Below are 27949 nucleotides of genomic sequence, written 5' to 3'. Positions count from 1 at the left end.
TATAGATGTCAGTTTAATGAGAAGAGTTTTATAAAATGTCGATCCCCAGCACCTGAATCGGGACATGTAAAAGAATTACACAAAAATATAGTCCAGATAACTACTACTACTGAACAAAAAGATAAACATTCAATCTTCAAAAATATTAATATATATAACGAGAAAAAAATAGGCCAATTTATCAGATAAATTCAGAATTCCGGTGTCTTGGCAAATCATACCGGTGTACACCGATCCTAGACACAATGTATAACTTGTTTACAAAGCAAAAATTCCTTGACAAGCAAAAAAAAAAAAAGGTGACCAGACACCCCCCCCCTTCCCCGGTTCCTATGGCCACGAGTAATATATACCATCAGTCGGCAAACAGAATTCATAATATAAATAATATTTATAAATAATTATTTTCTACTGTGGCTTTCGATCAGGTGTAAAACATCATAGTGACGAAATACTACGGGTACCGGAAAGCCAAAGGCATCCTCCCATTTAACATGGTAAAGTACAGTCTATGTTAAATCCAGTTTCTATAAAAACATCAGTCTATATTGACTTTTAGTATAATAGTTTTTATATAACTTAAGCAATACCATAGTTTTGTCAGTGAATGTGAAGTTGAACTATCCCCTCTTAATATATCTCCAAATTATCTAAAGAGAGGGGATAGATCTACATGTATTTTTTAAAAAATACAACTATCGAATTTCATGCAATCTACTAACTTTTTACGTCAAGTCCTAGGTGATTTCAATAAATATACATGATAGATTATTGATAATTATTTTAAAATTGTTGATACTGAAATATATACAAGAGCCCATGCGCGCAACTTATACAGTAGTCCGAAATATCTGACGTTTTCCATGCTTTTTTCACGATTTTGATATTTTACGTGCCAGGAAAACGTCAGAACCGGCGCCATTACAAAAACTGGAAATTCGCCGCCTCCAACTGGAGGCGGCATTCTCGGGTTGATTTTCGATACTTGCGAACCGAATTAAATGCTGGATTCACAACTTATCAATAGAACAATGCCTTTAGTGCTCATCAACATCGTTTTTATGGTTTGTTTATAAAATATACAGTCCGGTGAAAACATTTTATCAGACCTTCGAGTTTTATTTTTTATTCGTGCATTTTAAAATCTTGCAAGACCTGTATCGAAATGTAGAGTGATCTTTTCTTTTCATCGATATTGGTGAGTATTAGAAGCATTGTACTATTGATAAATTGTAAGTTCGGTATTTAATTCAGTTCACAAGTATAGCAAATCAGCTCCGGTTGGAAACGGCGAAATTTCCAGTTTTCGTAATGGTGCCGGTTCTGACGTTTTCCTGGCAGTAAAATAGGAAAATCGTAAAAAAGCCAGGAAAACGTCAGATATTTCGGACTACTTATACAGTTGAAGTAGAATACGTGCCTGTTAACTGCGAAACGAAATCGAAAGGAAACGAAACCTAATGAAACGAAACCAAACCAAATTCGTTAGGTTTTCGATTTCTTTTTGCAGTTTACAGGTACCCAAGTTAAAATATATCATTGAAGGTCAAGGATTTAGGAGGATTCCGGTTTCCCGAGGCCAGGACTATTTTCCGATTATTCATAATTATTATACCTCTACTGATTTTTCTCTGTATAAAATTAAATCGTTCTATGTGAATAATTATGTGAACGGGGACTAATCCCCGTTTTGCCGTGCGTTAGTCAAGTAGCTAATCCCTGGCTGTTTCAAAAGCAAATCTCCGGTTTTCGGTATCCCTTTAGATTTTACTTTTGTATCGGTATAATAAAATAGTTAAAAAGTTAGCTGCAGCGTTTGCATAACGCTACAGTTCTGCAGCTAACTTTGAGGGAGTTAGCAAGACTCCATTTTCCCCCGACTATTTCAAATTCCCTCGGCTTCGCCTCGGGAAATAGTCCTGCTCGGGAAACTGGAATCTTGCTATAACTCCCTCAGTCATATACTTTAAGTGTATAATAACCTAATACTTTTCGAATTACATGTACCTTGCGGCTTGTATATAAGAGCTAAATTTTGTCAAGTCCTCTAATGAACAAAGTGAATCGTGTTAGTTTTAACACCTCTGTTTTGAAGAGAAAAAATGGATTTATAGGTTTACATTCGAGTGCGCTTTTTTTTTATTCGTATGTTACCGGATGCTTTTAAGGGTGGCAACAGTATTTTTTTCTTTATATACATTTACCAATGAGCAATTTGTAATTATAAATTAGTAATTTTTAATTATAAAATAGCACTTTGATTTTGTTTGTTTTTTGTTTAACGTCCCTATCGAGAATTTTCCACCAATATGGAGACGCCACCACTTGCCGGCGGTGGACTGCAAATTTAGACCTATACTCTCCGCCTAGGGCCATTGAACAGTGAGGGGTCTTTTTCCTGCCAGCACCTACTGCGACACGGGAACTCGATTCATACGGTCTCATGCGAAGGACCGGTCCTCACGTCCTCCAGTGGGATTCGAACCCGCGACGTAAGGATCAACTCCTTACACCGCGACTCTAGAGCAAACGCTCTAACCACTGCAACACGCGGGCAGTTTAGCAATTTATAATCACAAATTTGGTATTTGTAACAAGAAATAAATGATTTTTGATAAAAACTTGATAATTACTAATTTCAAAAGGAAATTTGTACATGTAATTCTAAATTTAAAAAAAAGGCATTGGTGCTGCCCTTGGAAACTTCTGCAATATATCGAGACGTAAAATGAATAAATAACATTCAGTTGCAAGCAGATTGCATTTGGGCATGAGGCATCTATATCTGCGTGCAGACTACAAGTATTTAATCTCATTATCTCCCTTAACTCATGCACTTATAATCTTACTAGGAATTGGTAAAATTCTCTTGGTAATAATATATAACAACAAATGTGTCCTAATAATGTGCGTTACATTTTCTAAATCAACTTCAATATTTTCAACAACATGCTCTTCTATCATTTCTGAAATTTTAGGTGATGGGAATAATAAAAGACGCAATAGCGAAAAATCTCAGGCACCCCAAAAGTGGACCAGTTGGCTGGTTCGTCAGCGTAAGACTTTTAAGTACTTGTTCAGATCAGTTTTATACTTCTCATCTTTAAATAATTATAATGAAGTTTCAAGAAAAAAATAATTTATTTTCAGAAATACGTTTTTGAAGACAAAAATAGATACTTGGAGAAAAACGCTGTCGACGTGTGTAAAATCTCTAAAGATGATATTGTTCTTGAGGTGGGATTTGGTCCGGGAATAGGACTCAAAGAGGCGCACATGAAAATAAAAGGTTATTTATTAAATCATAGATTGGAATAAGATTATTATTATAAATGTCAAATTACGCGAGAGAGAGAGAGAGAGAGAGCCATTTACAGGGCATTTTGTGGCGCATAATAATTGACTGTATTCTGAAACTGGAAGTCAATTTCTGACAATTCTGGATAGGTAGAACTTATTTATTGACCTGTTTCAGAATAGAAAATGTATACAAAGGAAACACAGATTTGAAAAAGTTATTAGAATGAAACAGAAAGGTAACAAACGGCAAATAACACGCTGGACTATCATTTCTTTACATATACCGGTATTCCCTCTTTCTTAATATATTTGACTCGGTATTAAAATATAAATCCACCCTATCAAGTCAATAAGAACTAGCAATATGCTTGTTTGTTCCTCCACATTAATGCACTTTTTTTGTCTATCTACATATTGTGGGGTTTTTTTTCTTTACAGATGGCAAGGGCAAGGTCTACGGTGTTGAGATTTCTCAAGCAATGTTAAAAAAGGCGAGTCATTCACTCCAGACCGAGATAAAAGCAGGGAAAGTTGAACTTATATTGGCAGATGTAGCAAAACTTCCTTTCAAATCCGACATGTTTGATCACGTGTTTCATTGTAATTGTTACTATTTTTGGGATGACCAGGTTGCATGTGCTCGAGAATTATACAGAGTAATGAAACAAAATGCAAACGTGATAGCTGTAATGAACGAACAGGGTCTAAAAGTGGCAGAACAAGTGGGAGTCTTGAAATACGGAAACACAGACCCATTTAAATATATGGACTCTTTAAAGAAAGCTGGATTTCATGATATAGAATTCAAGAAACTGAAGAGTGCAAGGGGACATCCATTTAGTGCAATTTTTGCCAAAAAATGATTAATTTGCATACTGGAAGCTGTGTGTCCATGACATGAGACTTTTTCTTCATATTATATTCAGGAGACGCTAAATTGAATGTTTATATGAGTTTTCTTCATACAGTGTATTTGTGTAGTGATTAACAAGACTGACTAAGTCTTACTTTGACACTTTATTTTTAATACAAAGTTTGTTATATAAAGCCTTTCACTGTTTATTTAGTATGAGATCTATATATGAGATCTTTATGAATACCATGTATCTTTATTAGGCATGGGAAAAAAGTCCCTCCTTCTGCATGTGTTTGACAACTAAGCTCAGTTGGTCGGGTATTGTCATGTTGGCCAAGTGGGAAAATGAAACTTAAACAGTCATGAAGTTTTGCGTTTTCTTGCACGTGATTTCTGTAACATCGTTACACTGGCGAATAATCCTAAAAATAAATTTGGAAAGCAATAAATCATAAGGTATATATTGGTGGTGTAAAACATAATTTGATTTCAAAGAACACTGTGTAGAAACGGACTAGGGTAAAGTGCGTTACCCTAGTCCAAGATGGCGACAGGCAAATACGCTTCGATTATTTTGCACTTAGTTTATGCATTATACAGGCTTATATTATAAAATGGGTGGTTTCAATCTAAGTATTTTAAACAGAAGTACGTACCTATTGCAAAAATTTTGCATGATCTGCTCTGATTAAATCCAAATTACGGGTAGAAAATTTGAACAAGATTAGGGTAACGCAAATTTACGACTAGGGTAAAGATTTTGTGACCTCTTTGAGTGACTAGGGTAAAGCATATGTAAAATGTCATTTTGCTTGTTTCAGGGTTTAAAAAGTGCTATTTCAGCAGAATCAGAACGCACTCTGCCAGTAAATTCATAATTCATTGCAACAAACACTATGTATTTGAAAAATTCTCTGTGCGCTGGCAATTTCTGAAAGAGCACAATGGCCTAATTTTGTTCAAATCAGTTTCTGTTTATAAAAATTGAGTTTTGAAAACAGTTTTGATTTAGATAACGGCTAAAAACTTTTCAAATATCTACAAATCAATTAAAGTACCATCAATGAAATGTGAAAATAACGAACAGAAATCATACTCAAAATCCAATTTAAACAATACAAACTATGAGCAGAGCATATATGGACCTCTGAAAAGTGTAAACAGAGGTGGGATAAGGTGCCATGCAGGAGTGAGCATACTCTGTCGATCTGTAAAACCTACCGTGTACTCTTTGTCATGATCAGGTAAATTGGGAAAAATTCGTATGAAAGACGTCAATCAACATTCGAATTAACGATAGACTGTATTTGCAAACAAGGTCATTGTATCAACCATAGAATTTGCTAAATGTCAAATTTAAACGAGGTGGTTGATATCACTGTGTCATTAACTTATGTGTATACTCTCTCGACCTCGATTACTTTTTTGTATTTAGATTTGCATATTATACAGAAAATGTTATTATACTAGCACTTATAAGCTTAACCCTAGATTGAGAAAAACGGACAAAATAAACTTTGTTCTACCTAATGAGAAAACTTTGGCAAAGCATTTGTCAAAGAGTAAGATAAATGCAGATTAACCTGGGCTTCGATTCAGAAAACTTGTGTGAGTTTTTTTTTTCATAAAAATTGTACTTAAGTACTTAAAATATTCTTTACTATGAAAAAATTAGTATTCAAGCATTCAACAAATTATTCTTAGAAAATCAGACCACTTAATTAAGTTTAATCTCCTTAACAACGCATAGAAATTCTTTCCGAACAAAAAGTGCGCTCTTTTGTAATGGAGGTGTTTAGGTCGACTACTATCTTACATCGTATTTGTCAAAATCATTTTGTAAATCGATATTGATAGAGCTATGTCGTCAGCAGTGCACATTGTCAATATATTTCTATGTTTCGTTTTGTTTAGGGATTTATGAGATTGATCATTTTTCGATATCCTTACAATTTACATTATTATACTTTAAAACAAAATCCGACACTTGTTTCCATGTTTGCGATCAAGTGTTAAAAAGAAGTCTCTAGCGGTGACATTCAATTTAACAGTTAGATATATTGATGATGCTTTGTCATTAACAATATTCATTTTCATTCAAACATTGATTCGATATGTCCCATTAAACTCAATAAAAGATTCCAAAGATTCTGATACATTACATATTTGGATGTTTTAAGAAAGACATTGATGGTAAACTAACACCTAAGCTTAAAAGATGATAAACGTGATGACTCCAAACCTTCTATCATCAACTTCCCTTATTTGTGTAGCAATATATCATATTCACCTGCAATTAGGGTTTATGTCGCCAGTGGATTCGAAGATTCGTATGAACAATTTCTAAAACGACTGCGCTGCTGACGAATAAGTTGATGATAAGGGTATGAACAATTTCCTTAAAGGCCAACATTTCGCAAATTCTATGGTCAATGCAATGATCTTGTTAGCAAATACATTATGTTGTTAGCTCGAAAGTTGACTGATGTCTTTCATATAAATTGTTAGTTCATTATTTTCTAACTGAATTGTGAACACATTTTCCCTTTATCTGATGAAAACAAAGGATACGTGGCAGAGGTGACCGATCGAAAGATGATGCCAACTCCCCCACGACACCTGATCTCACCTCTGATGTTTTCAGAGGTCCTTGTTTGCTCTGCTCACAGTTTGTATTGTTTAATTGGACTTTGAGCATGATTACTGTTTGTTAATTTCGCATTACATTTGATAAAAGTTTATTTCAATTACCCGCAATGCGGATTTAACTCCGTTACTGTCGAATACCAACAAATGCAAATTAGATATAGTGACTCATTTTCTATGATTTCGCTCAAAGAAGGGATTACAGATGCAAAGTAGATTTATATATATACAGGAAACAATACTTAAAGTTACATCAGATAAATTAATTACATCATTTATACATGTATATTTATTTAACAATAAAATAATATATGTACCTGAAACGGAAAATATAACGTTCATAATAAGAGTAATAATCTGAAAGAAAAATCTGGTTATTAAAAAAAATTGCAATCGATATAACCTCTTTGTGGAAGCAACAGTTCTTGAACTTTTTCGAGAAAGCCTTTTCCAACTATATAAATTGTATAAAGTAGTTAAAATATCAAAATCGTGCACAATCAGACTGCAGAATAACTTTACTCTAGTCTCGAAAAAACTTTACCCTAATCGTAAATAAATAGTCCAGAAACTTCACCCTAATCTGCAGCAAAACTTTGACGTGCATTTTCTATTTAATTACGCTAAAGTTGAATACAATCTCCAAGCGAGCATATAAAACTGAAGATGCCCGACAGATTGGTGCATAATAAAGTAAAGATTTTCGCTAGAAAGCACCAATATTTGTACAAGAAAATGTGAAGCGTTCTTGCCTATCGCCATCTTGGACTAGGGTAACGCACTTAAATTCACCCTAGTCCGTTTCTACACAATGAAAGAAAGAAATTAAAAGACATACCTATATTTTCTGGATATACCATCTTAAAACTTATCAATATACTTTTCTTGTCCGTCTTATTTAAAAAAAAAAATACCTATCACAATCAGACCGATAACTCCAATCAAGAGAGGGATGGCCACTGCAAATACTTTTGGCGGGAAAAAATTCTGCAGTAAGCTTTCCTTTTCTACAAACGGCTGAAAAGAAGTAAGAATATATACCCTATATTTACATAGAGAAAGGAATTGTATCCATGGATGTGTGATTCTCCATGTCTATAATATTAATCATTTTAACAATTCTCCATATGTATTAGTCTTTTTCTGTTAAAATTAAACAAATTCATACTCTCTGATACTAAAAGAGAACGTCTTTTCAGTATCAGAGAGTATGAATTTTTATAAAAGGCTAGTTTTAGCTTATATTTTAGAATTTTCAGTTGTATTTACTTTGTGAATGTGTTATAGAAAAATATTTGATTTAAAAAAAAAAGTCAAAGAACCCATGGGGTACGGATCACGGGGAGGAGGGGGGGGGGGGAGGGGTACGTCCCGTCCCCAAGCTCCTGTGATCTGTTCTAGAGAATTTGATATTGCTGTCAAATAGAATACATGGAACGGTAGAACGTATAAGAGTACCTCAGGCCTTTATTTAAAAACTAAAAAAAAAAAAAAATCTTATGAATGAAATGACTTACCAGAATGATAACCCACATTGTGTAGTAAACTCCAAACGTCACAGAACCTGATATCAGGGACAAACCAAGCAATCTGTCCATTGCATCTCGTACTGAAAGAGAGATAAAACTAAAAGAAACAAGTGCAGGTAGGTGCAAATCCCCCCCCCCCAATTAAATATCTTAAATATCAGAAGAAATTAATTGCTCTCCGATACACACTCCTCTTAGACTAAGAAGGATTTTTTTTTTTAGATGTTGGTCTCAAATTCGCTTAATCGACGAGAAATACGATTTTTCTAGATATTATGTTTTTGTATTTTGTCAAAATGACGAAAGGCCTCCTTTAAAAAATAACCTCATCAACCTGTCTGTTATTTCGAATAATCCAGAGTTCCAATAAAAAAAAATCGCGCAAAAAATTATCTGAAATCTTTCAAGATTGACAGCTTTGAGAATTAAGCATATTGTACATCCTCGCAAGCCTTGGATCCTGAGTCAACACGTTGCCGTTCAACGGCAACTTGTTGACTCAGGACCCCTGGCTTGATTAAATATTCAATAAAATTAGTTCATTATGGACTGTGACACGAACGGTCCTCCATACCTTGAAAATACCGAGTTGGGTTTTTCCTTTTACAATCCGGAATATTTAAAAGCGTGCAACGTCTTCAGGATAAATCCGACTATGCACATGTAATGATTGTTTTGGTTATTTTAATATCCACATTGATGAGAAAATGTATATCTAGGTTGTGCATCACTAAAACTGCCAGCAAATCGGTGCAAGTTTGTGGTACCGAGCTTGATGTTGTAGATTCATTGGTGAAAGGTACGGTGCAATTTTTTTTTCACTTGTTTTTAAAATTTGTTATCTTCTTACACAGAAGAGCGTTTGTAAACAGAGTACATTGCCCTTTATCCCATAAAAGAGATACTTTGTCAAGATTAATTATTTCGAAGACAGGTGTCTTATTCATTTGTCTTATTTTTTTCTGTGTTGAAAAGGAAAGGGAAAATCATTTGTAAGGATTGTGATTTGTTTTTCATATAACGTTATACTAGCTTTTAATATTTCAGTAATTTCTGTGGAAGATGGTCAGAAATTCATAAAGATAATTGGTACTGGAAAGAAAGGTATGATTTTTAAAGAAGTTCATATGTAATAACTGATTTAACCAGGGACATATATACTATAGTTAGTATATAGGTCCCTGATTTAACAGGGTTTTAGACAATCTGCAAATCAGGGATATAGTATAATAGCTAGGGGAGAAATTCTCCCCTATTTTCACCGTTACTCCAAGCCTATTGTATTTTTGACCTATTAAATTATCGATCTGATTAAAATAGGATTTTTTTCTGCGTCGTTTACACTCTGTGTAAGAGTCTTCTTACGCAGAGTGTTTAATTAAGAGGATCTTGGTTACAGACAATTTTATTCATTGGCTATACTGTCTCCTCTGTGGCTGCGCCCTTTGAAAATTTTCAATGAAATTTTAATTTTTCACTAAATTTTTGGAAGAAAAAGTCCAAATGTATGGAAGAAAAAAATTGTGATTCGCCCCTTTCACTGTAATATTTATGCGTCTTGGTGACAGAGGTCTAAATTTCTTTTTAAAAGAATATTATTTATCCAAGAGCCTCTGTAATTCACTAACTATGGCTTTAATTAATCAAAAAGTAAAATGAGAAAATGAAAATTTCTGATATTGACTATTGATATTAAGAAATGAATGTAATATTTTTTTCTTTGACCGACGTATCAAAGAAAAAATTTGGATGGAAAACGTCATCAATGCGCGTATCGCATTGATGAAAACGTTTTCTGTCCAAATTTTTTCTTTGATACGTCGGTCAAAGAAAAAAATAATACTTTCATTTCTTATCATTTAATTATGATTTTAAAATAATAAAATGAAACTTTCCTTCAGTTTACTATTAAATTTACGCATCAAAAACAGTGCGTAGGAATATATCAGAACAATGTTGCTGAAATTCAAAATGGCTATCACTATAGGCCTAACGAAGAAAAAACGTTCTCAAATATTGTCGTGTCACTACCAACCTTTTCTAACAATGATTAACAGTTCTTTAACACAAAAAACTTACCTGTTATCATTTTTTTGCTACATCCCAATGGGTATATTTCCCCCAGTAACCTATCTAGGTTCGTAAATTTAAAGGGATGCTACTCTGATATCTTAACAACTCTTTCTATAGGTCACAGAAATTTTGGATTTCATTTGCGCATCTCTTCATCTGAATTTCAAACCGAACATATAAATATGTAGATCACAACCTGTCCATGCTGTAAAATCTGAAAGAGTCTGTTGCCTACTGTTTAACATTGAAAGAATTCTGTCCTCATTCATGCAGTGTCGTTTTTCTCAATCATTCGGTTCCTAACGGCATTTCCCCGCTTTGGTAGCATGAAACATTTCTTCACAGTTCTATTGTTCATACCAGTTATCTCAAAGTCAAACATTTAACATAGGTATGCTGATTTCTTTCCTTCTTTCCCATTACTGTATTGTTGTCATGCAGACGATCTGATTTGTTTAGCAAAGGGGGATAATTAAAAAAAAATAAGTCAGGAACGCAACGGACAAGTTTCAAAATTCAGGAAAATATCTATTAGAGAAAAAGTATTTAATTGTTCCTTCATGAACTTCTGGAAGCGGGAAATATACATGTACAAAGTAGTTCCGGCTGCTAAGTGCAAGCGAACTCCAAATTCTATTGATGCAGTTATCAAAAGAATTTTTTATCCAATCAGAATCAATTATTTTATAGAAATTAAATGATATTTCTGATATAATCAGGAAAACAAACATCTGATTTGATTTATTTTTGTTATTATTTTCACAACCTATGTTTTCTACATTTTTCAGTCAAAAATGATGATGTAGCACATGGTATCTGCGTAGGAAGCAGATTTAGAAAAATAAATCAAAAATACAATATGGTGGAAAACAAGATACGAGACAGTACTATACACCCAATTTAGCTCAGATTATCTCAAGACACTGTGTGAAATTACACTGAAAAACTCCTAAAAACTGTTTGGAGCAAAACTTATTTTTTAATTTTTAGTGTCATGTCCCTTTTGTTTTGATCATTACTCACTTAAATGGATTTAATATGGTTGTAATCACCAAAAATTGATATATATGATAATATTCCAATTGGACTATTTGAAAATCTGTAAAAATATCTGTGTTATACATAATTACATGTATTTGAATAGTATACCTGTAGATAGATGAGATGAAACATTCTGAAGTATTTGCTTAATAGCACCAACAAGTGAAAGTGCCTAGCACATTGTGTGCTCACATATCTGCTTATTAAGACATACTTAAAAAAAAAAAACATGTGCCCTGATGGAGATAATATGTTCATCATACTTGCTTTATTATTGATTTGCCTCTGAAAAAAAATCTATTCAAAGTGAATTTGAACTTTTTCAAATTTCTTAAAATTTTTTTTTTTATTTAGGTGAAAGCAATCACTCGGGCACATTTTCGCAACAAAGACGATGTTTCCGTACAGTTCCTGCATGCTTCTCGGACAAGTCAAACAACACTGATGAAAATGGTCAAAGAGGTAATCTGGGAGTAAACAACAAAGACTTAAACTCAAAGAAGTCAAAAACCATGTGTGCAGATGGTGCCAACTTCGATGCAGAAGCATTCAAGAAAGCTAATCCCAAAGTGAAAGTGGGATGGGCTATGTCTGCCTTGAAGAATGGTGATGAGACGAAGAGGCAGCAAATGAAAGCTTGCTCAGATCACCTTCAGGAAATGTGGCAAGAAAGGAAAGACAAGTCACCAGTGTTAAAACAGTTCAGAGACTACTTGATGAAAAGTGATAACCCCTATGCATTTGTTGTTTTCCTGTTGAATGACTCGCATGATCTTCATGTTCACAAAACTGCGACTTTTTCGTATGCAATTTGTAAGGAATTTGATGGTTGGTTGTCATCTCCTCATTGCAACATCAGGAATAAAGGACAGGTTTTAACACCAGAGTTAAAACTGGATGCTGTGAGTGTTGCAACAAGGTTAGTGTCTACAGGAAGTTAAGAAACATTTGCAGTATTGAACTATGCAATAAGGATGATGTGACATAACTGCTATCTGGGGCCTCTTTTTCTACGACGAATTATATTTAATCTACAACGATTTTGATAGTTTTCATACATGAGTGAATAAATACGACACCTTTCGAATAGTTTCATAGTTCCGACAAATTTTAATTATAAGGATTACTGCATTATCTGTGATTTTTTTTTTCCCTATGACAGCAAAATTCGTCCTGGTTCTTTTATGAAAAGAGAATAGGCGGGTCCTAGTACAATAGAGGGATATGCATGTTTGAGGAATCTACCTTATATGGCTATTGTTATTATTTCGCACATAGTCGCTTACCAAGAACAATTGTCCAATCCGATGACAGAACGACAAAACATGCTGGTTTACTACATGTTTACATTTTATCACAGGCACGTGGTTTAGGTCAATTTACACAGTATCTTTACTACATTTCAAACTTTTAATGATCAGCAAAGGCTATTTATACATGATAATACGCATGGAACCGCAGTGTTTACCGTTTAGGGTCAAGAAATGCACATGAAACTTCTATTCACTGATTCTCGGGAATACGTGTAGACCTAGCGAATTGCCCACCGAACGCTTTACAAAACTTTTAACTATGCATATTTATAAATCAATTGTTTGTAAATGTGAGCTGGGAAATTGTAAATCCGTGTCTAATCTGTGACTCAAATGCAAAAAAAATGTTTATCGGAAAGCAGGTAAAAAAAAAAAACAATCTTTTTTCCAAGCATAAAATGTCCTTAGTATTTTTGTGGTACTCACTAGTTATGCAACTCATTTAGCTGATTGGTCAGTTAGAAAGTATCGCCAGTGCCTCGATTAGCATATGAATTTATTCTTACGTCAGAAAATATAGTTTCGTCGATCTGTTCATAATGGGAAAGGCCAGCTAGATTTTACAATTTTTTAAAAACAACATGTGAGCGCAGTTAGGTACATTTTTCTCCTTTCACATATAGGTAGATTTCAATAAAAGACAGTGACCAGCCAAAGGAGAAAAATGTACCTACTTGCGCTTGTATATTTTAAGGGCTTCAAAGAGTGGGGCTGGGCCAAAATTCAATGGGAATTGGATGTAAACATGGTACCCCTACTCAAAATAAAGACATATATCTTCCAAATTATGTTTCTATTTTCGGTAAAAGTAGTATTTTATGAGGATATACATATCTGTGATTAAGTGCATGCAAAAATTAGAGTAAAATTTAGATATTTAATTTTTTGTCAATTTACGGGGGGCCGTATGTCACATCATCCTTTAAGAAATGTTTGCAGTACATATTGAACTGTGCAATAATTTTACTCAAAAAGTAATAGAATCAGATGCATGTACATGTACTATGTGACACTTGATAAAGTAAAACTTCATTTATTCATTTATTAAGAGCTAATAATTTTTTTACAGGTACCACACAGTAATGTTTCAACTGGTATTTAAAACATTTGAGCTGAAGCACCAAGGAAATGGTTACATGTTGCCAGAAATAAAGAAATTCTTAGAGAGGAAGAAGTATAATGAGGTTCTTGATGCTAGAGCTACTGTTTTATTGATTGTCTTTTTTTTTCTCCATAGTTTCTAAAATTCCAAGGGACTAATGCATTTTTAGCTCACCTCAACGAAGTCGAGATGAGCTTATGCTATAGTGTCGGCGTCCCGGTTAAAGTTTTAGGAGCAAGTCCCATTCCCAAGTAACTATAAGCCCTATCTGGACCAAACTTGCGTGGATGATGCATCTAGGGATGGACACTACCACGCCTGCTTCAGATGCTGGATCTGACCTAGATTTTCCAGATGAGTGACCAAGTTAAAGTTTTTGGAGCAGGTCCATTCCCAAGTAACTATAAGCCCTACCTGGACCAAAACTTGCATGGATGATGCATCTAGGGATGGACACTACCACGCCTGCTTTGGATGCTGGATCTGACCTAGATTTTCCAGATGAGTGACCATGTTAAAGTTTTTGGAGCAGGTCCATTCCCAAGTAACTATAAGCCCTATCTGGGCCAAACTTGCATGAATGATGCGTTTAGGGATGGACACTGCCACACTTGATTGGGATGCTGGATCTGACCTAGATTTTTCAGATGAGTGACTAGGTTAAAGTTTTTGGAGCAGGTCCATTCCCAAGTAACTGTAAGCCCTACCTGGACCAAACTTGCATGGATGATGCATCTAGGAATGGACATTACCACACTTGATTCGGATGCTGGATCTGATTTAGATTTTCCACATGTGAGACCAGATTTAGATTTTGGAGCAGTCTCATTCCCAAGTGACTATAAGCCCTACCTGGACCAAACCTTCATGGATGATGCCTCTAGGGATGTACACTAACCAACCTGCTTCAGATGCTGGATCAGACCTAGATTTTCCACATGAGTGAATTTTAGCAATATTTTAACTAAATTAGCATGGATGATGTATCTAGGGATGAACACTTCCAGACTTTCTTTGGATTCTGAATCTGACTTACATTTTCTAGATGAGTGACCAGGGTAATTTTTTTTTTTGATTAGCTATATAAAATTATGGCCTGTTATGATTAAACTTGCATAGATGGTGCATATAAGGATGAAACTTCCAGACTTGCTTTGAATGTTGGAGCTGACCAAAATTTTCTTGATTAGTAAACAGGTTAAAAGTTTTTTGAGCAGGTCTATTTCCAAGTAACTATAAGTCCTACTTAAACCAAACTTGCATGGATATTGATCTTGGGAGGTACCCTAACTAGAAAAAAAATATGATGTGAAATTTTGCCTTACTTATAGATAACATTCGTCGAGGTGAGCTTCGTAATCTTTGATTACCTATGTTTTTTGTTTTTCAAGTGTGCTTTGCTGGCAGGGCATTTGGGTCTACAAGACCACTTCAGAATTGAGGAGGTAAGTATTATACATTCATATGGTATTTATTTTTAATATTTGCTGATAAACACATTTGCACAAAAATGTTTCAGTTGTAATACTCTCAGGAAATATTTGCTTAATTTATTTGGGTATTGCTTAAAAAGTTTTTTCACTAATTCATTATAATCTTGTTCCAGATAGCAGTGCCCCTGATTCTGCAGAACAAGTTAAACCTTCTAGAGACCTACCTCAGAGGAAATCCAGGACAGCAGACACTGGTTGTTCAGTTCCTAGATCACATGTGTGATAAAAGCTACAATATTAACAATCTTGTCAGGTACTTATGAAGAATGTCTCATGTTTTCACAATCTCATGTATGTCTCATGTTTTCACAATCTCATGTATGTCTCATGTTCTCACAATCTCCGACATGTCTCATGTTCTGACAATCTCATGTATGTCTCATGTTTTCACAAATTCATGTTTGTCTAATGTCCTTACAATCTCAGGTATATCTCATGTTCTCATAATCTCATGTATGTCACATGTTCTCACAATCTCAGGCTTGTCTCATGTTCTCATAATCTCAAGTACGTCTCATGTTCTCACAATCTCAGGTATGTCTCAAGGTATCACAATCTCAGACAAGTCCCATGTTCTCATAATCTCATTTATGTCTCAGGCATGTCTCCTATTCTATTTTCACAATCTTGGGCATGTCCCATGTTCTCACAATCTGAATGTCTCATATTCTGACAATATCTGGTACATGTATGTCTTATGTTCTCAGAACCTCAGGTACAGTTTATGTCTCATATCTCAGAATCTCAGGTATGTCCCATGTTCTAGCAATAACAGGTTTGTCATAGGAATTTTGCAATCTCAGAAAGTAAGTTGTTGCAGATTGAGATCTCAGAATGTTTCAAGTTCGCAACAATCCTCTCTCACAATTTCACACTCCATGTTAATGTTATATATTTAAAAAAATAAACTGTTAAACATTTCTTGATAATGTTTTGCGTAATTTATGCACAAGTTACACTAGATACTTTTATACTATAAATTATACTTAAATGTTATACTTACAACACAGATCTAAGTGAACAATGACAAAAGATTATTCAGTTGTCTATTACATTATTTTTTTTCTTTTCCAGTTCTATGCAGGTCCCTGATGTCAAGATGAGTCATCTGCAGAAAAAGTCAATTAGCAAACTAGCTACAAGACTGGCCAAGCTATACGAGATCCCTAATGGTATTACAAACATCCAAAACAAAAATCAACTGTAATCTTACTATAATGAAATATATATAAACTAGCTACAAGACTGGCCAAGCTATATGAGATCCCTAATGGTATTAAAAACATCAAAAACAAAAATTAACTGTAATCTTACTATAATTGATTACCGTATACAAGTTTTTCAAATGTTTACTCCTTTATACAGTGGATATGAGTCATATGATATCATTTTCATGTCCATGGTTGTGACAGTTGCATGAAAGTGGTGAAGTCAAACAAATTTAATTCATATAAAAAAGCAATGTAAAACATGTGATAGATATGTGTAAAACATGTGATAGATATGTGTAAAACATGTGATAAAAAAGAATTTTCAATGGTTTGTGATTTTATTAGCTCTTCTGAGCCAAAGGCTCAAAGAGCTAATGCTATGGCCATTTGTGCGGTGTGCATAAACTTTTTAGAATATGGGCCATAACTCAAGAACCCCTTGGCCAATTATTGTCAAATTTGTCACAGGGTATCCTTGGACCAAGGGCTCCCTTTTATACTATAACTAGGGTTGTGACCCTTTAACAAGGGGAGATAATTAGGAAAATAGAAACAAAAGTACTGGTTGCTAAAAAATCTTCTTCTCAAGAACCACTGGGCAGATTATCACCAAACTTACACAAAAGGATGAGGATATGTTGTAGATTAAAATTTGCACGGGGATTTACCCTGGGGCAAAGGGTGTGGTCTCAAGGTCACTTCAAAGTTGACCAAAAATTACATTTTATTATAATGTTGATATTTTGCTTACTATAAGGACTAGGATCATCAAATCTTGTCAGTTGATGCATCTAAGGACCTCATATTATGTTGACTCAAAAGTAGGTCACGGTGACCTACTTTTTAAATTTTGGGGCCATTCTTTTTCAAAATGATTTAGAGGCATATTTTGAACAATTTAAGGCCTATGATCATCAAACTTTGTCAGTTGATGTATCTTGGGTCCTTGAAGTACGTCAACTAAAAAATAGGTCACTTTGACCTACTTTTTGAATTTTATGGCTAATCTTTATCAAAACAATTAAGGCCATTAATTGCAATACCAAAAGGTTTAGAATCATTAAAACTTGTAAGATGATGCATCTTGTGGCCATAAAATGTATTTATTAAAAAGTAGGTCACAGTGACCTACTTTTTGAACTTTGCAGGCATTCGATTTCAAAGCATTTTAGAGGCATAATTTGGACATTTTGAGGCCTATGATCATAAAACTTTGTAAGTTGATGCATCTTGGGTCCTCAAAAAACATCAACTGAAAAGTAGGTCACCATGACCTACTTTTCAATTTATATGAATATAATTAAATATTTCAGGTACTAATTGACTTAGAATCATCAAACTTTGTCAGTTGATGCATCTTGGGTGTTTGGAGAAGGTCGACTGAAAAGTAGGTCACCGTGACCTACTTTTGAAAATTTATGGCTTTAATTAAATATTTCAGGTACTTATTGGCTTAGAATCATCAAACTTTGTCATTTGATGCATCTTGGGTCCTCTGAGTATGACAACTGAAAGTAGGTCACAGTGACCTACTTTTGAAAATTTATGGCTTTAATTAAATATTTTTCGGGTACTATTTGGCTTAGAATCATCAAAATTTGTCAGTTGATGCATCTTGGGTCCTCGGAGTAGGTTGACTGAAAAGTAGGTCACCGTGACCTACTTTTGAAAATTTATGGCTTTAATTAAATATTTTCAGGTACTTATTGGCTTAGAATCATCAAACTTTGTCATTTGATGCATCTTGGGTCCTCTGAGTATGACAACTGAAAGTAGGTCACAGTGACCTACTTTTGAAAATTTATGGCTTTAATTAAATATTTTTCGGGTACTATTTGGCTTAGAATCATCAAAATTTGTCAGTTGATGCATCTTGGGTCCTCGGAGTAGGTTGACTGAAAAGTAGGTCACCATGACCTACTTTTGAAAATTTATGACTTCAATCAAATATTTTGGGTACTAATTGGCTTAGAATCATCAAACTTTGTCAGTTGATGTATCTTGGGTCTTCAGAGTACAACAACTGAAAAGTAGGTCACTGTGACCTACTTTTGAAAATTTATGGCTTTAATTAAATATTTCAAGTACTAATTGGCTTAGAATCATCAAACTTTGTCAGTTGATGCATCTTGGGTCCTTGGAGTACAACAACTGAAAAGTAGGTCACTTTGACCTACTTATAAAATTTTATGGCTATAATTTAAAAAAAAAACATTTTAGGTATTAATTGGCTTAGAATCATTAAACTTAGTTAATGGGTCCTCAGAGAATGACAAGTGATAAGCAGGTCACCATGACCAACTCTCAGGTACTAATTGGCTTAGAATCATCTTGGGTTCTCAGAATGTGAACTTGAATTTCAAGGGTTTATCTAAATATAAAGGATACTTAGAGGCTTCAAATAGAAGTGATAGGTTGTACAGTTTATCAGAAGAGCGATTCAAGGTCCTTGGGCCTCTTGTATGATTTAAATCCAATTCTTGTGTTTTCTATCCCCTTTTCAAGGTTTAGGGAAAGAAAAGACACAACTTGTTGGATAAAAGTCATACCTGAGCACAATCCCTGGGAGATCCTTTATATTGTAGAAGCACATATTTTTGTGGGGATAAAAGTTCGTTGATTTCTCCTCTAAAAAGGTTTTGTGGGCATTAAATTTCGTTATTTCGAAAGTAACCCTATTCCCTTTATAGACATATAAAATATTTCGTGAGGGATTTAATTTCGTTGATAACTGTTAACAATGAAATAAACGAAATTTAATCCCCAACGAATATTTCTGCTTTTACAGTATACAGGATATCCAATTGTTTTTGATTGAGTGCGATTTTTATTCAGTGAGTTGTGTATTTTAGAAAATTCACAACAAGTTGCATAAAACCACCATATCTGATCATAAACAATGGAAGATCCATTTTATCAATTGTTTAACCTATACTGTACTTTAAAAGTTTTATTCTTTTTTTTTTTTGCTTTCACTATCTTGTGCAGCAGAACACAGTCACAATATTATGTCTCTTTAAAATCATGAAGAAAAAATAACAGGGATAGACATTAACTTTCAGATACACTTGCCCTTTGGGCAAGTGATCTCAAACTTTGACTTGTCTGAATGCAAAAGTTGGTTGCCCAAAATTAGGATGGAACTTAAGACAAAAATTATTAATTACTGCAAACGTTATGAAAAGAAAAAATGTGACGAAATACATTACTGTCAATTTGGCAAGTTGAGCTACCAAGTACCTAAAAAAATTTCGATCCCGCATTTGTACATAAATGTAGACTGCTGTACTTGTAAATTTAACCTGTTAACACACACACTGCCATGCAGCAATAACCCTCCGTTTCCTTTTCAAAAAAAAATATTTTTGAAAATTATTTGTGGTAGGATCATTTTGTGATTTATGATTTACAGCAATAACTGTGAAGCAACGCTTAAGGGAGATAGTTGCTACAAAACATGCATCTTACCTTGATCAGGATACAACCTGTTACACTGTACTTATATTCTGTGCGTGAATAACCTAATTTCCTAATAAGAAGTTCACAAAATTTTGTTAGATGTAGAATGTTATTTCCTACTAAAGAAAACAACAAACTCGATTTTTAAATGAACGGTAAAATCCAGAAACACTTCCAAGGAATTTCGAATGCAAAACATTGTCAGTCAGGTGCGTGGCGTAAATCAAGCGTTCAATTTATTGTTTTATTTATAAATTAATGTAAACTAAATAAATATGTACATTTGTATGAGAAAAATTCACTTGCCCGATCGGACAAGTATGTTGACAATTTTACTTGCCCGAACTGAGAATTTACTTGTCCCGGGCAATCGGACAACTGTTAATGTCGATCCCTGAATAATGGTGATTTTATAAATATGAAGACCTATAAATTCAATGGGTTTATTAACTAAATTAAATGGAAGTCTACCTCTGTTTCCTTGTTTACAAATGGACGTGTACAAGGTGTCAGGATACAGTGTAGGATATGCGAAAAATTGCAATAAAATTTAAAGTTTTACATGTATGAATGTATAAAGACTTGGGTTTCCTACAATTTTTCCAGATCTGATACCCAACATAGTCACAGCCAGAGGTCTGGGAGCATTAAAATTTCTCCTGTACAAGAGATACATAGAGGTAAGATGTTTCTGAAGTCATATTGAATCTGTGAAACTGCTTCAATAAGAAAAAGAGTGTTTCAAGCAAAAGTTATATTACATGTACTGTATGTACTATACTGAACTTATTATAGCAGTGATTCATGGTTTTTTATACAATCGTAAGTTTGCTAAATTACATGTATGTGCACCTCCAAAATATGGAACCTTGTATAGCCCAAAGTTCATGATTGCACCAAACAATCTATTACCTAAATTTGCTCTAAATTTTGAATACACTGAAGAACGTACAGACTGTACATGTATTAGTTTTATATATGTACATGTATATCAGTTTTAGGTGTGATATCTCTTTTATTTGCATTTCAGATTCATTTTGATCAGTTTTATATATTACATGTATTTGAAAATACTGTTTACCAAAATTAGAAAATAGTTTGCCAGCCAGATGCTGAAAGAGAAGAAACTGTGTACTAGAGTTTCTTATTCTACATTGAATTAGAATGGCATGGCTGCTGGAAGCTGGGAGGACATGGTGCAGAATGCAGTGGGGGACAATGAGACCTTACAGCTGGAGCTAGTGGAACAGCTGCTTTGTTATAATGAGGTCAAGGCTGCTGCAAAGTGGGCCAACTTTTACGACCTTCCTAATGACAAATTATCCATTCCAGTGATAGAGGAGAGAAAACGGTTGGCTGAGTAAGATGATTTTCATCTTTTTGAAAAATTTCTCTTTCAAGAATATTTATTTTGAATCTCTCTAGATTATATACTCCATTTTTCATTTAAATTGAATCAGTGTTTTAATGAAATAAACATGATACTAATTATGTAAAGAAAACTAACAATGAACTACTCCTTATGATAATTCAGGGGTCTTAGCTCAGAGACTGCTGCTGGGCCTTCAGAGGAGAGCTGGGAGGATGAACTGATGCCAGTGGATGACATGGAGGCTTATTACTATAAACTCAAACTAGACTCCTCCAAGATACAGTTTGTGGACACCAAGGAAAAATACCAGGAGTTTATCTCCCTTCTGTCCAAGGTATTCATCTCTAAGATCAGAAATTGACCTCATTTTTTAATAAGATGATGTTGCAGTTTTTCATATGTTACGTAAATTCTGTATAAACAATATTTTATTTACAGCCAGGCCTTATAGTTGGAGTTGATTCAGAGTGGAAACCATCTTTTGGAAATTCCATTCAAAGGTTTGTCAGGAAAATGCTTTACCAGTTTTGAGGGATACATGTACATAAGTTACATTTTCGAAAGATTTAAATGACAACTTTTTTTTTTTTTTGCTAAATGGAAAGGTTCTGAAGAAATAAAATCATAATAAAAGTGTTTTTTTTGTTGTCAATTACATGTACAATTTACTTTACATATAGTGTTATGTCTTTTACATGTAACATACCTGTACATTGCATTACAATCTCTTTGCAGAATAGCCCTTATGCAGTTTGCAACTATGGATCAGATTTTTCTTCTGGATATGATAGCTCTCAATTCCGTCTTATCGGGCAGTGACTGGGGTTTACTTGCCACAGCGGTGTTTTGCAATGAGGATGTTTTAAAACTTGGTCAGTGTTTACTTCCATCTCAAATTTTCATTAAGGAAAGGACATTCATAGTTATATATATATAGTAAAATGCTCATGAAAAATGTATTAATTTTAAAATTATTTCAACTTTAAATTTTAATATTCATGGTTTAATGTAATGCTGATATTGGATTTGTAAGATGAATTGTATAGTGATGAAGTAATTTTTCTATCATTTCAGGGTATGGATTTGATGCTGATCTGAAAATGATGGTGAAATCATATCCTTTCTTGAAAGAACCCCTTACCAAGATGAAAAGAACAGTGGATTTAGAAAAGTTAGCTATAAAGGTATCAAAGGTTCACTTCTATATAAATAGGGATCTGACCTATAGGGCCGGGCTTGGTCTTTTTCTCTACGAAAAGCTTGTCGATTTCCGTTCCGGTTAAAGACTTGAGGCTGAATACATGTAACAATTTGTTTTTCATAAATCTTTATTTCAGTAAGTAGGGGTAGGAGGAACACTTTCATTGATATTCTGAGTTTGTTATCTCCAAATGTAATAATTGAAATTTTTCTTTACTTCTCATTGTACATAATGGTAATGTCTACTGTCTCTGGAATTCTATTCTTTATGTATAGGCTATTTATTTTACAACACTATTCCGTGGATATAATAAAAACATGCCATTAATGTGTGCAAATTATATAGGCCTAAATGAAATCCAAGGGAGTACAGTTACTGACATATGTGGCCCAATTACTGTTTCAAAACTTAAGATCTTAGAACATTGACGGAAAACAAAAGTACATGTATGTTATTATAAATATATTAAGCTCAAATAATTCAAGCAATACATAACATACTACATGTAACCCAGACAAGCACTAGTAGCACAGACGGAATAAAAGCAATGTGATTAAATTCTAAGGAATATATACAATTGAAATTCATCGCAGCTCAATGCTGCCGAGAATACCTGTATCGAGTAACACTGAGTGAGTTATTCTTGTCCTCGGAGAAAGTGTTCCGCCTGACTGACAACTGTACATTGGATTGTTACGATTTGATCTCTCTCTCTCTCTAGTGTTTTTGATATCAAGAATGGGAATGCATAAAGGATAGATAATTGAAGGAAAATAAACAAGCCTATAAAAAATTAAAAATAGTCTTTGAAAATGCAAAAATTTAAAACTATAAAAGTGTGGCATCAGGTGTATTCGAACCCCCGACTTTAAAAAGATAATATCCACGATATAATAGTCAACGCATGTATCAACTGAGCTATTCTGACTATAATATTGACTGGTATAAATTTGAAGCAGATGGTCAAAATCACATTTCCTAAATTTTTGTAGGTTTTCTGTGAATTTCGACCCTAGGGCAGGGGTGCCCCTAAAAAAAATCCTATCTTAAATTATTCCTTACATCCCAACCTATCAAAATATCATAATCTTATTTAGGGGCAGGCCTGCCCTGAAGGACTTCTAGGCCAAAATTCATGCAAAAATCAATGCTTTAATGGACAAAATGGTGTTTTGCCCAACTTTGGAGGTTTATTGTAAAGTTAAAAATAATAAATTTTAGTTGTAAAATACAAATTTGAAAAATTTAGGCATATATACAGTAGAAAACAACAAATAAAGGTTGATTTTTAAATGTCACTTTTTTCCAGGAAATTGTTCTCTCCAATAGGTCAATTCTTTTGTAATAGTGAATACATCCTTTACAGTAAGAAGCATATTTTTTTTAAAAAAATCTTACTAGAATTTTTAAACTTTTTTTTGTCACCTGTGTAGTACGACAGACTCATAGGGATCACTTTGCCAGGTCTGTGTCTGTCTGTCTGTCTGTGAGAAGTTACTTTTTAAGAAAATACAGGAAAATCCACAAGATCATAATGTCACAATTAGAATTTAGGAGGTCATTATGAAAAAAACAACAATCTCAATTCCCAAAGCATGAGTTTTAATTTTTTACAACAATTTCATATTATACATAAGTTTTATTATAGATATGTACAGGGCTAGAATTAAATTGAAATTGTACCTTCTTCTTTCAAAGCATTACATATACCATATAAATGATATAATATCAGATATTAAAATCATAATGGAGTACCTCCAGGTGACACATGTAAGACATGTTCCTTGAACAATCTACATGTAGTCAAAAATAGAGGCTATTTGGTGGAATTTTCTACAAACATGTCTCTAATGAACCCATTACCTTGTATATTGAACTAGGTTTTGAATGCTCACTTTTTTATTGATTGTAGGTGATAGACAAAGCCATTAACTTGATGTCAGATGAAAAGGGAGATTCTGATGATGAGGGTTTGGAGGATAAAGACAGCGGAATCAACATCAAATTCCAGAAAGTCGAGGAGAGGGGTAGGTGGATTGCTAAACCATAAGGGTACATTTTACTGTAATTGACAGTGTCATGCATATATAGGAAAAAAGTAATACATGAATGTACATGTATTAAAGGCATGCTTGAATTATGTAGACCCACAGATATACTGTATGAAATTAAGTTTTTATACACTGTTGTTATGACACATTTTTTTTTCAGGTCTGAGTGAGTTAGTTCGTCAGTGTCTAGGCAAGCCACTAAATAAAGGGGAACAGATGTCAAACTGGGAGAAACGACCCCTACGTCCCACACAGGTCCAATATGCAGGTAAAAAAATAGATTATGGAATTTTGTATTAGAAAATTGAGTCTTTGCATTTTTGATATCCTACATTATCAAATGATTTTGGATATACTGAATGCTAACAATAACTTCACAGTTGCTCTGTAATTTAAATTTCTTTACTTCTTGCAATAGCACTTGATGCTTTTGTCCTGCTGGAAGTCTATGACTGCATGGTTCAAACTGCCAAAAGGGAGAACATGAACATTGATTTAGAACCAGCAGTCACTGTTAAGTGGAGCAAGGAAAGCAAACTAGACAGACTGAGAGCCAAAGCCAAGGGTCAACAGCCTCCAAAACCAGCAAAGGCACAGGTAAAGAAAAGAAAAAATATATTTTCATAGAAAAGTAAAGCTAATTTCAACATTAAAATGGAAAAGTTTTAGTGACTCACAATTATTAAAAATAAAGAGCTAAGTTCACTTTATCCATAAAGTGGCCCCGCATGTACCAATTAACTGACTAAGTCCCAGTGTCCCATTTCAAACATCAATATAAAGTAGAGACTTAGTGCTTTCATTCCCTATAAAAAAAAGTTTCCTTTGAGAGTCCAGGTATTGAAAAACAGGCTTTGTGAAATTGCAGTGTTCTTGATTTTTGAAGAAAATGGGGTGTATTTGAGTATACCTTCAGCAAAAAATTAAAATACATGTATGTACCCACTCCTCGATCCAAAAAATAAAACATGGATTATAATCTGATGAAACAGTATAATTGAACATTTTGGATCAGAGGTTGATACTATGCAAAATTTAGCTAAAATTTTTGGCCATTTTTGTAGAAATTTTCAGGATTTTAAGATAATGATGCAATTCAAGATGTCATAATACATGGACTAGCAAGAAAACCCCATCATTTTTAATAGATATGCAGTCACCAAGGGTCCAATTAAATTTAGTGTATTTTCAATTGAAACTGAACAGTTTTTTTCAGAAATTCACAGGGCCAAAAAAGGCCACAAGTGAACCTTGCTCTTTTGCATTGTAATGTTTATCTATTACTTTATGGTGCATAGTCAGTGTCTCATTTCCTAAATGTTTTGTTCACTGATTATATATAACATTTTGTACATCCTGTTTGTACGTTTTCATGATGACAGGTACCACAGAACGCCTCTTACCTGGGGACAGAGATGGAGCCTGGTCAGCTGAGGGTGGTTGTGGACTCCATGTTACAAGGCCTTGGGCGACAACTAAGGGGATGTGGGGTAGACGTCTACATACTAAACTATGATGAGGATCATAATAAAGCAATTGAGGTTAGTCATTTAAACTGTAACAGAGAATGATCACCCATGCTATGCTCACCCAGATGTAGTTTGGAGATGTTACAGATGTTGATAGTTTTTTAGAGACTGGTCATCCAGAAAGTTCTTATGCTAGATTGATCATTCAGTAGGGAGTGGTCACCCATATATTTAACAGAGTTAATAGAGGCTGTCATGAAGATAGCTTACATAGTTAATATAAAGACTGTTACACAAGTAGTCAATACTTCAAAAAGGGACTGTCACCCAGATTTATAGAGAGGGAGGGACCATCACAAAGGTTTCAATAATTCAAATAAGGACTGACACCCAGATGCACTGTAGTTCAGAATGCTAATAGGGACTGTCGTTCACAGTATGGAACTGGTCACTCAGGTAGTTAATAATATGATAATAGAGACTGAACAGACCGTCAACAAATATTTTTTGTCACTTAAAAAGTCCACAGAGCTTTTTAGGAACTGGTCACCTAGATAGTTCATATAGTAAACAGAGACAGGTAAACCACTAATGGAGTAGAGTGCTGAGATGTATCTTTTCAGTCCAACCAGAACTTAATTTGAAAATATTGTGTTTAGTTATTCTTCCAGATTGAAAAAGTATACATGTATTAAATTAATGCCATAAAACCTTAGTGCTGAAATTAAAACTTCAGTATCAATAAAACTTTACATTCTGTTTGTTTGTTAGGAGAGTGTACACTTTCTTCCAACAGATTTATCAAATTGTATTCTTGTCTCCAGGTTGCTACCAAAGAAAACAGAATTATACTGTCATCAGGGATGCCTTATCAAACAGTAAGTTTATCATTATCTTGGATATCTGTGTGCATTCAAGTCTATTACTCATGAATTGTGTGACATTTAAAAGAAATCAATATGCAAAAATGTTTTTAAAAAAGCGTTGTTGTTTTTTTTTCATTCTCTGCCTTATCTCTGCAGATTTGCTCTCAAGTAGGATCAGAAAGGTGTTTTCATGTCATAAATACTCTGCCAGCAAAGGAGCAAATTGTGGATGTTCTGAAGCATTTTAAAGTCAGGGTCACAAAAGAGGACATATTCAGTCGATGTAAAGTGAGTTTCAAAATGATTTCTAATGGTGTCTAATTTCAGATATAGGATGAAATGAGAGCCATTAAATTTAAAAATAAAGCACATTATGTAATACATGTGTGTAATATGCAATACTGATTTCTTTTCTTATTGTGTTTTGATTTATTTTGACCAGTAGGTTTGTAACAGTGACTTCTTCCTTAAGATTCCATGTAGAGATGTTAGGAAAATGTCAGAAATATCAACAAAATATAAGGAGGGAAAACCAAGGGACAGAACTCCATCTCAGGATAGATGGCAGAAATATATGTCGACTACACATGGCATTGACTGTTCAAGTGTTTCATTTGTGAAGACAGGCATAGATATTATGATTGACACTGTTCCTCAGAAAATATTTGACAAAGTGGATTTCTTTTATATTTGTGTAAACTGTGGGAAGATATTCTGGGAAGGTCCACACATGAGTACAGCTTGTGAACAGTTTGCTCATGTTATGAACCTTCAGTCATGAGCAAACTACATGGATAATATTCATGATTAAATTTCAAAAGGCATGATATATTTTTTTTACTACATATGCTCTTAAATCAATTGGTTCAGTGAAAAAATACTGCTTGTCATTAAATGGACACACTGTTATATCCATGTACTTATTCAATTGTTCTGTATAACAGATTAAAATAAACACATGATGTTG

The 27949-nt window shown here is 34.0% G+C and overlaps 3 protein-coding genes across 5 annotated transcripts; 2 read left to right on the top strand and 1 right to left on the bottom strand.

Moving 5' to 3' along the window:
- The first annotated feature begins 434 nt into the window (after positions 1-434).
- Positions 435-4519, top strand: LOC133192229 (uncharacterized methyltransferase YdaC-like). The gene is made up of 4 exons (XM_061328214.1): positions 435-497; positions 2979-3056; positions 3151-3289; positions 3739-4519. The coding sequence occupies exons 1-4, from the start codon at positions 495-497 to the stop codon at positions 4161-4163; spliced, it is 645 nt and encodes a 214-aa protein (XP_061184198.1). The 5' UTR covers positions 435-494; the 3' UTR covers positions 4164-4519.
- LOC133192232 (dolichol phosphate-mannose biosynthesis regulatory protein-like) lies at positions 4299-8997 on the bottom strand. Its single transcript, XM_061328216.1, has 4 exons — positions 8906-8997; positions 8320-8411; positions 7717-7819; positions 4299-4578 (listed from the first exon to the last, which is right to left on the bottom strand). The coding sequence occupies exons 2-4, from the start codon at positions 8398-8400 to the stop codon at positions 4517-4519; spliced, it is 246 nt and encodes an 81-aa protein (XP_061184200.1). The 5' UTR covers positions 8401-8411; positions 8906-8997; the 3' UTR covers positions 4299-4516.
- On the top strand, positions 8998-27949 carry LOC133192228 (exonuclease mut-7 homolog). 3 transcript variants are annotated; one of them, XM_061328211.1, is made up of 20 exons: positions 8998-9130; positions 9379-9435; positions 11800-12364; positions 13828-13942; positions 15252-15305; positions 15467-15606; positions 16428-16525; positions 20630-20703; positions 21187-21383; positions 21558-21729; positions 21834-21895; positions 22131-22267; positions 22470-22579; positions 24509-24623; positions 24808-24915; positions 25066-25244; positions 26030-26188; positions 26941-26994; positions 27139-27270; positions 27428-27949. In XM_061328211.1, exons 1-20 carry the CDS (start codon positions 8998-9000, stop codon positions 27761-27763), a joined length of 2997 nt encoding a protein of 998 aa, XP_061184195.1. In that variant the 3' UTR covers positions 27764-27949. The 3 variants fall into 3 exon arrangements, with proteins under 3 accessions (XP_061184195.1, XP_061184197.1, XP_061184196.1); XM_061328213.1 differs by having other exon boundaries at positions 27425-27558; XM_061328212.1 differs by lacking the exon at positions 9379-9435.

This window comes from Saccostrea echinata, unplaced genomic scaffold (genome assembly GCF_033153115.1).
Source record: "Saccostrea echinata isolate AGI-Se365-2 ecotype Australia unplaced genomic scaffold, CSIRO_AGI_Sech_v1 ptg000025l, whole genome shotgun sequence".
Lineage (NCBI taxonomy): Eukaryota > Metazoa > Mollusca > Bivalvia > Ostreida > Ostreidae > Saccostrea > Saccostrea echinata.
Note: the sequence above shows the minus strand (reverse complement) of the source record. Positions and strands in the feature narration are given on the sequence as shown.

What these genes read in the sequence shown, in the direction of transcription:
- LOC133192228 (XM_061328211.1), top strand. Translation starts at nt 8,998, where the DNA reads ATGATTGTTTTGGTTATTTTAATATCCACATTGATGAGAAAATGTATA. An exon ending in GAGAGAAAACGGTTGGCTGA is followed by an intron (nt 21,384 to 21,557) that starts GTAAGATGATTT and finishes ATGATAATTCAG; the next exon opens with GGGTCTTAGCTCAGAGACTG. An exon ending in CAAAACCAGCAAAGGCACAG is followed by an intron (nt 25,245 to 26,029) that starts GTAAAGAAAAGA and finishes TCATGATGACAG; the next exon opens with GTACCACAGAACGCCTCTTA.
- LOC133192229 (XM_061328214.1), top strand. An exon ending in CAGTTGGCTGGTTCGTCAGC is followed by an intron (nt 3,057 to 3,150) that starts GTAAGACTTTTA and finishes ATTTATTTTCAG; the next exon opens with AAATACGTTTTTGAAGACAA. An exon ending in GGCGCACATGAAAATAAAAG is followed by an intron (nt 3,290 to 3,738) that starts GTTATTTATTAA and finishes TTTTCTTTACAG; the next exon opens with ATGGCAAGGGCAAGGTCTAC.
- LOC133192232 (XM_061328216.1), bottom strand. Translation starts at nt 8,400, where the DNA reads ATGGACAGATTGCTTGGTTTGTCCCTGATATCAGGTTCTGTGACGTTT. An exon ending in CAATGTGGGTTATCATTCTG is followed by an intron (nt 7,820 to 8,319) that starts GTAAGTCATTTC and finishes ACTTCTTTTCAG; the next exon opens with CCGTTTGTAGAAAAGGAAAG. An exon ending in TATCGGTCTGATTGTGATAG is followed by an intron (nt 4,579 to 7,716) that starts GTATTTTTTTTT and finishes ATTTATTTTTAG; the next exon opens with GATTATTCGCCAGTGTAACG.